Raw genomic sequence first — 10,631 nt, forward strand, 5'->3', positions numbered from 1 at the left:
GAATGGATGAGTTCTATGTTTAAGCTTCCCTCCCTATTTGCCTACTCTCCAATGAAGGGGTGATGAAGACAGGAATCTCTCTTTCTGCCCTTCCCCAGACTGTCCCATCCTGAAGTCCAGTCTCTCTATCACCCCTTCTGTCAGTCATCCTCAGCAGCCCACAAAGGGGCTGAGTATTCATCTCCAAGCACAACAACTGGCATTTATATAGCACCTCTGGATGCATCTCAGGGCGCTGGGGAGAGATGCGAGACAACATGAGGGAGAGAAAATGAGGATAGCGACCAGAATCTTGGAAAAGGAGCGGGTTTTATTGAAGTATTAAAGCAGGAGGAGGAGGTAGGAGACGGGGGGGTTGCTGGGGCGGGTCAGCTCTCCCCTCTGCGGGCGGCTGTGCTTCTTACAGGATTTCACCTCCTTCCTGCAGCTTTTCTCCTCCGCTGCCGCCTCGGAGCGGACTTTCTTCCTGGGTCTGTATTTGTAATCGGGATAATCGGCCATATGCTTGAGCCGCAGGCGCTCCGCCTCTCTGATGAACGGCGTCTTCTCATTGTCCTTCAGCATCTTCCACTTCTTGCCCAGGCGCTTGGAGATCTCGGCGTTGTGCATGTCCGGCACTTGCTCCATGATCTTCTTCCTCTCGATCTGAGACCACACCATGAAAGCGTTCATGGGCCTTTTGATGTGGCCGGTGGGGGTTTTGCACCAGTCCGGGTTGCAGCTCGCCTCCTCCTCGGCTTTGCCGGAGGCAGCGCTCCAGGGAGCTTCCCCGGAATGAGCCGAGAAGCCGGGGTTGGGGCTGGAAGCTGCGCTCATGTCACTGATGCCGCTGTCGGCCGCTTCCCTGCAGCTGCTGCTCGGACTGCCCGAACTCTTGGTTTGCTGCACCATTTTCTCCGGGAAAGGGAGGGGGGGGGGAAGAAGGAAACGCTGCAACTTTCCCCAAACAATCAATGTCGCGGCTGCCAAAAGCCCCTTTCTTGCAGCAGCGAAGCTTCAGAGCGGCCGCTCCCGGCTCATCCCCTCATCAATTCCCGTCTCCACATCAACCCGCGCCCCATGGAGCCCATCCCACTGATTGACAGCTCCCCCGGCCAATCGCAGCGCCCCGCACCCACCAATCACAGCGCGGGGGCGGGGCTTACCCCCGCTCCGATGACATCACTGGCAATCCCGGCCAATCGGCGCTGGCTGCCTCAAGGCTCCGGATTGGCGGAACGGTCAGCGCTGAATCAATGAATGGGTCATTGTGTCAAATGTCCGGCCGCAAATCAACGACAAGGAATCCAGGTCCAGCCCAGGGTGGGCTGCAGTGCCTCATGCTGTGGAGATGCCGGCGTTGGACTGGGGTGGGCACAGTAAGAAGTCTCACAACACCAGGTTAAAGTCCAACAGGTTTATTTGGTCGCAAATACCATAAGCTTTCGGAGCACAGCTCCTTCGTCAGCCCAAAGATGGGCTTTGCCTCCTGGGCTTGTAGAATCTCACTAGCTGTTCTGTCTGGAGACAATACACATCTCTTTAACCTGTGTTGAATGCTCCCTCCACCCACATTGTCTGTACCTTTAAGACCTGGCTGGCTGTAGAGATTTGCATTCTAATTAGTATTCTGTAACTTGATTTCTGTGTCTGTGCACTGTTGGAGAACAGATATCCACCCCATCTGACGAAGGAGCTGTGCTCCGAAAGCTTATGGTATTTGCTACCAAATAAACCTGTTGGACTTTAACCTGGTGTTGTGAGACTTCTTACTGTGCCTCATGCTGCCAGCTTGAACCTGGATGGTCTCTCTTGTGGGGCCGGCAGTTGGGCTTTAACCTGGTGTTCTGAGACTTCTTACTCTCTTGTGGGGACCATGAATTGGATTCAATTGGATCTTGAATTTGGTTTTTGGAGCAAACAAGGAATAGATTCCTGTTTGACTGGTCCACTCTGAGCATTGGCTTTGTAACTTCAAGGATGGAGTAAATAACACTTGGCCATTTAATTGCATCAATAGGAAAGTGGGTTAGGAAAGTCACTGAGAGCCAGGGGTGGCCATCCCTCCCATTATTGCTCAGTCCACCAGCCCAAGCCCAGTAGTGATTCGTTAATTCTATCGCAAGGGTAGCATGCTCCTGATTTTCCCTAGGGATGGTGTGCAAGAGCTGGAACCACAAGGGACAACAGTGCACCTGTCAGAGGGAGGAGCCTTCAGGAAGAGGAATGTCTTTCCTGTCCAGCACGCATGAAGAAGGCAACGAGGAAACACCACCTCCTGTTCCCCAGCCATCTCGCTGGCTGAACTTGAAAATAGGGAGCTTTTTCAGAGCAACTGGAGGAAAGTTCAGGAGTAAGGAGCAAGGGATCTATCCTTCAGCAGATTACTGTTACTGGTGAAAGAAAACATGGTGTATCACCAGGACAGCAATCAGCATAGTGTGCCCTCAATCTGAGAAGGACATGACTAAACAGGATCACACACAATTCAATCAAATGAAGAACTGTAATTATGTAGCATATTCCACTAACTTGGGACATTTCTTTACAACCAATTAAGTACTTTTAAAATATAGTACACTGATTGGTGACAGTAAATTTGCACAGAGCAAGATCCCACATACAGTAGGACGATATATTGAGTTCATTTGTTTTTCTGATGTTGATTGAGGGATAAATATTGACCAGGACATGGGGGACAATTCTCTGCTTCTATTTGGAATAGTGTTGTGGGATTTTTTACATCAAACCATGAGAAAGGCAGAAAGGACCGCAGTTTATAGTCTCATCCAAAAGACTGGACCTTTCAACAGTGCAGCGCTCCCTCAGTACTGCACAGGAGTGCCAACCTTGATTCTTCTCCTCAAGCACAGACATGGAACTTTACGCTACATCTGGCTGACTCAGAGGTCAGAACGCTCCCAACTGACAGAGCAGCATTGCCCAGGGGATAATTGGCAGTCCGAATAAAAAAACGTGCCATTTCTTAATAAAAAGGGGATGCTGTCACTGACGGGGTTTGTGAATTGTGTGTTGATTTGAATGGGGTTCAATTCTGAGGATTGTGTCTGATTGAAAATGAGCAGGAAAAATGGCCCCTCCTTCACAGAATCTGGGAAGTTTGTCGTTCTGGTTAAAGTTATTTTCTAGTTTCCTCCTGGTGTGGCACTTCTGCATTCAATTATTTTTTTATTGGACTTTGTTTAATTACAGATTGGCCCAGAGGGAAAGAGAAACACAATTCCAGTTGTACACATAAACCACATCATCATACTGTTCTTTTGGATGTATGCCACTGTTTAATGTCTTCATAACAATTTGATTATACTAGTGGCAATCAGTGCTTACATTATAATAAAGATTAAAGTTAAATTACAATTATTTCACTAAGTATGTCACACGTGTTACAAATTGTCTTGCGTGTTTCAAATAGTCACAATATTTATGCTTACATCCCTCCCTGCCTGTTTTGTTCCAAAACCTCTTTGTACCATTTCTGGAGAATTCCACTTGTTTGAAGGTGGTGATGAGTTTTTGCTCATTAAACAGAGTGCAGAACACTCTGTGGATAACAATTGTATTATTTTGGGGGAATGAAGAATGTTTATTTTCAAAAAGGTCTGATTTCTGCTGAGCTGCTTACAACGTTCACATTTTCTGAGTCTGTTTGGCAGTCGTAATCATCAATGGCAACTCTCTAACTGCGATTACAGCATCACTTTGTAACGTGTGTGATGCTGAATCAGGAAAATTCAGGACATTTTGGAGTGTTTGACTCTACAAGTGCATTAACTTGGCAATTTTTCCCTTACTTTGCAAAGGTAGAGCAATGGAACATTTCTTGGGATTTGAAATTTGAGACTATTCTCCCAACACAACAACTATAGTGCAATCCATGCAATGCATTCACCATAAAGACGCAGAAACTGGATATTTGCAAATATTTATTTACCTTGACTTCAATGGATATATTGAGATTTTGTCCAAAAGAATCCAATTGATTGCTACCCCACCTACCACCTAGACATTCACTCCCTCCACCACGGATCCACAGTGGCAGCAGTGTGTACCACCGACAGGGTGCACAGCAGCAATTTGCCAAGGCTCCTTTGACAGCACCTTCCAGACCTGTGACCTCTATCAACTAGAGGAACAAGGGAAGCAGGTGCATGGGAACAAAGAACAAAGAGAACAAAGAACAGTACAGCACAGGAAACAGGCCCTTCGGCCCTCCAAGCCCACCACTACCAAATTCCCCTCCAGGTCCCTCACCCTCCTGACCTGGAAACCCTTCCTTCACCGTCGCTGGGTCAAAGTCCTGGAACTCCCTAGATAGTCGTACTCTAGGTGTATCTACAACACATGGACTGCATTGATTCAAGACGGGGGCTCACCATCACCTTTTCAAGGAAAATTAATGATAGGTAATAAAAACACTTGCCAGTGATGGGACTACACGATGGCACAGTGATTAGCACTGCCGCCTCACAGTGCCAGGGACCCGGGTTCGATTCCTGGCTTGGTCCATTGTCTGTGTGGAGTTTGCACGTTCTTCCATATAAATAAAAGCAAATTACTGCGGATGCTGGAATCTGAAACCAAAAGAGAAAATGCTGGAAAATCTCAGCAGGTCTGGCAGCATCTGTAAGGAGAGGAAAGACCTGATGTTTTGAGTCCAGACGACCCATTATCTTTTAGCTTTGACAAAGAGTCGTCTGGACTTGAAACATCAGCTCTTTTCTCTCCTTACAGATACTGCCAGACCTGCTGAGGTTTTCCAGCATTTTCTCTTTACGTTGCACATTCTCCCCTTGTCTGCGTGGGTTTCCTCCAGGTGCTCCGGTTTCCTCCCAAAGACTGAAAGACGTGCTGGTTACATGCATTGGCCATGCTAAATTCTCCCTCAGTGTACCCGAACAGGAACCGGAGTGTGGTGACTAGGGGATTTCCACAGTAACTTCATTGCAGTGTTAATGTAAGCCAACTTGTGACACTAATAAATAAACTTAAAATACACCAGAAATTAATTTAAAAGAACATTTACATGGATTAAATGGATGGGGGAAATGAAATAAATCCTTTGCAGAATCTTTGGTTGGTTGAGCTCTCAGTTTATCTTAAATGACATACATATATACAAAGCCATATTTTAACCAGAGGTTTAGTGGTAACAATATGAACACTTTTGGCAACCGTGGTAGCGCCAACCATTGAATTATTGAGAGATTAGAAACTATGAGCTCGGAATGTGGAATGGGCTCTTGCTTGTGTTTTGATTTTCTCAATTTACCAATCAGCATTATTCTCATTTATATTGTTTTTCGTCTCTCAGACGCAACACGCAATGTGGAATATATCGGTCTGATGAAAATGCAATTTGTGTATTATAAATGTCTTCTATCAATTCAAAAACAATGTTCAGATTTAATCCGCATAAACATCTCCAATGTTCGTTCTAGTCTCTAAAAATGTCTTCCTACCCGTAATCTTTGTGCCTGGGCTAAGCTACAAATGAGTTCTGTCTGTCCTGTGTAATTGCTCCCTCATTATTCAAGTCGCCTGCTCTAGGCTAGAAGGAGATGCTTTGATGACTGGATTTTTAATATCAAGGGCATGGTCCCTCACATAAAACAACCTATTAAGTGGGATCCCGATGGGGAAAGTCCTCCTCCTTCTTCAGCCTCAGCTACATCTGCAATATCACCATTCGATGAATCCATTGAGCTGCATGGTGTAAATCACAGCGTCGAGAGTCCGAGGGGCCCAAGCCTCCTCTTCACTTTTCAGAAGCAGCTTCACCTCTTTTAAAAAGACAGATTTTTAAACTTCAATATTAGATAAAAGATGTGAAACTTCTGGACAGCATTGATGCTGGATAATTAGATGACATATTTTAATTGCACGCATTAATACAATGGCTCTTACATGAGTGAGTGTAGAGGCTGTTCATGTTGAGTAAAATAATTCCACATTCAGCAATCTCAGTCAGTTGTTGTGTTTGTTCCAAACAATTTTCTGAGTGAAGAGGCAGATCAAGAAAAAAGAAATGTCAATAACTTTAGAGGCAGAAACCAGTCGGGGAAGGATAATTCCAGAAATTCAGCTGTGGTGAATGAGCTAGAAAATGGAACTGAAGAGCAGGCTGCGAGGGTGAGTGACCTGTGGTATACATTTACATCGAGAGGACAGGAAACTAAAACAGGATGCTGAAAGAGACGGAGCCTTGAATCAAATCAACCATCTTTAGCAGAGAAAGGTATAACTGTCAACCTTGGAAATGGGAATGAGAAACAAAATACAGATTGCAAAGCCAAGTAACAATGGAAACAGAAAAATTCTAAACATGTTTGACAACCAAAGAGTAACGCACAAGAAAGCAGAGAAAAGAAAGAAACCAGGAGAAAGATTGTTAATTAAAGCTTCTCTCTGTGAACAGCTACACCTGGCATTGCAGAGGCTCTCATATACACATGCAAGAGAAATCATAAAGAACTGAAGCAGATTAGAAAATGTATCAAAAAAACTACAGAAATGGGATGCAGAAAAAACTTAAAAACAAGAATTAGATAAGTAAGGAGAATGTGAATTGTGCAAGATTAAATAGACAATAGATGAAAGCCAGACATAGGTTTTACAACACATGAGAAACTCTACTTGCCAGAATTTTACCAGTGGATGGTATATATTATTCCTGGTACCATTTTCAAAATAACCGCATTTTGAAATACGACAGTGGGCAGAATGTTACCAACACGTCTGCCTGAGGTTCATACAATCCCGCCCAAGGCCAATGAAGAGTTCCGTTCTGCGAGCCTCGCCCGCCCCGATAAAATTCCGTCTTTAATCAAACTTTACATGTAAGTAAGTGGGTCACATATTGCTAAAATAATTTGTATCCAAAGAAATCTCCTGTACCTTAGAGAATTTCCTAAATCAAAATTGTAGTCAAATAAAGATTTCATTTAAAATATTGGACGTCTATCTTTTGAATGGGGCACGGGGTCCACATCTGAGGACTCTGGTGATAGGTTTGTCTGTATCACCTCCACTTCCTCTTCCATATGTTATGGCTTTTCTACAGGAAGATTTGAAGAAAAGAACACATTGTTTTTCCAAATTGAAAGAGTTAAAATCTTTCTACAGATAGTTTGGCACCAGTTGATTGGATTGAAATCTGGTGAATTGGTTGATTAAATATGTAACAGTGCAATATTTTATAGCCTTGGTGCAACTAATTACTTATTACTATGATCCTGTCAAAATCCCAACTTTCATGTACAGTTGTATATCTGCTTTTATGTTCTTGCATTGACCAAAAAATGTTATATAATAAAGCCATTGTTTTAACACATAGTGAGATTTATCTTAAACAAAATAACTTACCCAACATCAACAAACTTTGTATTCCCGAATGAAATTAAATAATAAACTCAGATTTGTGTCCCTTGGTTTGAAATGTCATATTTCTGGGTAATTGTGTTTAACAACAACAAGCCGCACAAAAATCACTCATCTGGATCGTCCACCCTTTCTCCAAATATGTACAATAATTTTGATTTGTATTTTCATTGGTCAATATTTGCAGAACTTGAGAAAATTGCCTCCTTCAAGCTTATGATAGAATTGCAAAAACCCATCGCTGCCAATGAAATAGGTTTTGCAGTCAACCCCAGTTTCTGTGAAGCAGGCTAAATATATGCTAAGAAGCAAAAGCACCATGCACTGGATAGAGCTAAGTGATAACACAACCAACAAATCAGATCACAGCTCTGTGGTCCTGCTCTATCCAGTCGTGAGTCGTGGTAGAGAATTCAACAAGGAACCGGAGGCGGAGGGCTTGATAACTCCCTGATTCTCAGTGGTGGGAGAACTGAGCACATCCCTGCAAAAGACAATGTTGAAGTATTTGCCTCATCGTGAAAGTTCTATCAGCCTCTTCCTGACATCTTTACGGAAAATTTGATTCACTCCACATTATATAAAGAACTGGCTGGAGGCACTGAATACAGGAGAGGCCATGGGCCCAGAAAACAGAGGTGATTCTCCCATCCTGTTGTGCTAATTTTTAAGCACAGCGGGCTGGGAGATTCTCACGTCGGCTGATTCGCGGGAGTCGCACATGCGTTCCCGCCCCGAAAGTGTCTTCCACCCCAAGTTTTTTGGTGCCGACGGAACCACGCTAAAAATCAGCGTAACCGACATTTGCATGCGTTTACATACCATAGCATCTGATTAGCGGCTCCATGACAACAAACTCCACCCTCATTAGCATCTCTCACCTTCTGGTGCGATGTCACTCTGGCACTGCTATATAAAAGTTGGCAGTTGGCGTGGCAGCATTGGACAGGAGTAAATAGGTCAGTTTTATAGAGCTCTGCAGCCCTGGACTGCTGTGGAGGTTAGAGGCAGGGCTGGAGATTTGCTGCTCGCTGTGGGGAGCTTCCTGGAGATCTTCAGGTGCTGTACCCTGGCCCTCTGAGGTGGGGTAGGGCCCTTAACGGAGGTGCTTGCCAGGCTGCTCTGTGCAGCCACTGTGCTATTCTTTTGTTCTGGTGTGGGGTGTGGTGAGGGACTGGACTGAGTGCTGGGGATTTAGGGAGGGGGTGGGGGGAGTGCACCATGTGCTGCTTGAGCTCATCAGCTCAGACAGCTAGAGTCTGTCCCTGCCCCGTGTTCCTGACCTGCAACAGATGCCTGGAAGGGAATGCGGTAGTTGCACTCAAGGCAATGGCTCAGAGAGATGCAATGGTCACGCCCACACGCCAACCTGCATGCTCACCCTGCCAGCCGTGTTCACGATGCCAATGGCAGGCAACCTAATCAGGTGACGCATGGCAGCACAGATTGTGTTGTGTTGCCAGCTCCCACAAGTGGGGGAACTGGTCTCATTGAGGGGGGAGGGGAGTGCAGGGGGGTTGTGGAGGGGGTGTGAAGGGGGTGGGGGTGGGCGGGCGGTGTTGGGGTCGATGGAAGCAATGCCATGAATCTATCAATCTCTCTCTCTCTAACCCCCACTGTGCAGAGTGGATCTGGACTGATAGATCTAGAGCTGGCCATCATGGTGGCAGCTGAGGAGGAGAAGGTGGCTCAGGAGGTGGAGGGCGTGAGGAGGCCACCGCAGGAGCAGCCAGTGGCAGGCCCCCTGGAAGGAGGGAAGGGGGCTGCCGCTGAAGGCCAGGAGATGGGAGAGCAGTCTCCCGAGAGGGTGGCCAGAAGAAGGAGGAGCTTCTCCCTCTCAAACTGTAGGGTGAATTCTAACATATTAAGGCCACTGCCTCCTCAGGGTTCCTTCATCTTAAGCTCCCCTATCAAGTCTCCCCTTTATTAATAAAGACAAGGGCTGGAATTTTACTGGCCCACCCACCACGGGAATCGGAGCAGGTGAGGGACGAAGCATGGGAAGGTCCATTAACCTCTGGCGGGATTTTACAGTTTAGGGACAAGTGCGGCCATAAAATTCCGAATCCAAATGTTTTTTAAACAGCCTTTTTCCTCTTTCTGCACCCATTCGCCCTGATGTCTCTCCATTCCTGTACTTGCTGTTTATATTTGCTTTGTAATTTTGCAATTTAGCCTGGGTAGCCCAACAAAAAGGAGAATTATCTTATTAAAAATATTCCTTCTTCTGAACACATCAGCCAGGATTAATTGCAGATGATTAGTCCGACAATGCAGAAGATTTTTTTACTCTATACCATTAAATCTTTCCCTATTATTTCAGAAAATAATATCTGGGAGTACACTTGTTAATTCATACAGAATTAATTTCAGTCTTAGCGACTGGGATATAATTTCAAAATTAGCCTGCCACACCTCAAATCATTCACTCGCAATTTGAGGAATGATGCTATTGATAATTAGTCCTATTTAATCTTCAGGAAAATTCATTTCTAATTTGTACATAGGCCTGTTAAAATTATTGTGACCACATTGCAGCAAAGATATCTGAAAATTGGCATGATTTATAGAAAAGGTAAAAGGTAACTCTGTTTTCCAAACTTGTATACTACCTGACAACCACATCTTTCTCGGAGTGATTGTCTATTGTGACTTCATGACCACAAAACATTCCAAAGCACTTTACAGGCAGTTATCTACTTTTGAAATAAAGGGGGCGATTCTCCCATCACCACCTGCAACTTTTCTGGTAGGCCGGGCTGGGAGATGCGCATCGCCGGCCTTGTTCCGGGATTTGCGCCAGGAACGCATGTGCATCTCCCAGAGCCGGCGAACAGTCGGAGTCCAGACCACGCTGGAAACCGGCGGGAAGACAGGTAAGTAATTTGAATCTTTTTTAATGTTGTTCAAATATGTTTAGCATGCGACTATCAGGAATTTGCCAGTCACAATTGAATCTCCCACCCCACCAGGAGTACTTCATTCCGCCGCGTTCAGACTAGCTCCCCACATTCACGGAACTAGCGGGAGATCCTGCCAGAATGAAGGGGGGGGGCAATCAGGGCCCTCCAGGGGGGTCAGGTGGCAGGGGGTGCCCCCTGGGCACGGGCACCCTGGCAGTGCCAGCCTGTGCCCCCTGGCACTGCCCAAGGGGCAAAGTGCCCATGCCCAGCGGGCACCTTAGCACTGCCGATCAGGCATGAGGCAATGCCAAGGGGGTTGGGCCTACTGAGGGCAGGGCCTAGGGACAATCA

At 45.7% G+C, this 10,631-nt stretch overlaps 1 protein-coding gene across 1 annotated transcript; it reads right to left on the bottom strand.

Annotated features, from left to right (window-relative positions):
• Positions 1 to 300: 300 nt before the first annotated feature.
• LOC144508996 (transcription factor SOX-4-like) lies at positions 301 to 1,046 on the bottom strand. Its single transcript, XM_078237217.1, has one exon. The coding sequence runs from the start codon at positions 889 to 891 to the stop codon at positions 322 to 324; it is 570 nt and encodes a 189-aa protein (XP_078093343.1). The 5' UTR covers positions 892 to 1,046; the 3' UTR covers positions 301 to 321.
• Positions 1,047 to 10,631: the final 9,585 nt, after the last annotated feature.

The sequence above is a fragment of the Mustelus asterias genome, chromosome 21, assembly GCF_964213995.1.
Source record: "Mustelus asterias chromosome 21, sMusAst1.hap1.1, whole genome shotgun sequence".
NCBI classification, from domain to species: Eukaryota; Metazoa; Chordata; class Chondrichthyes; order Carcharhiniformes; family Triakidae; genus Mustelus; species Mustelus asterias.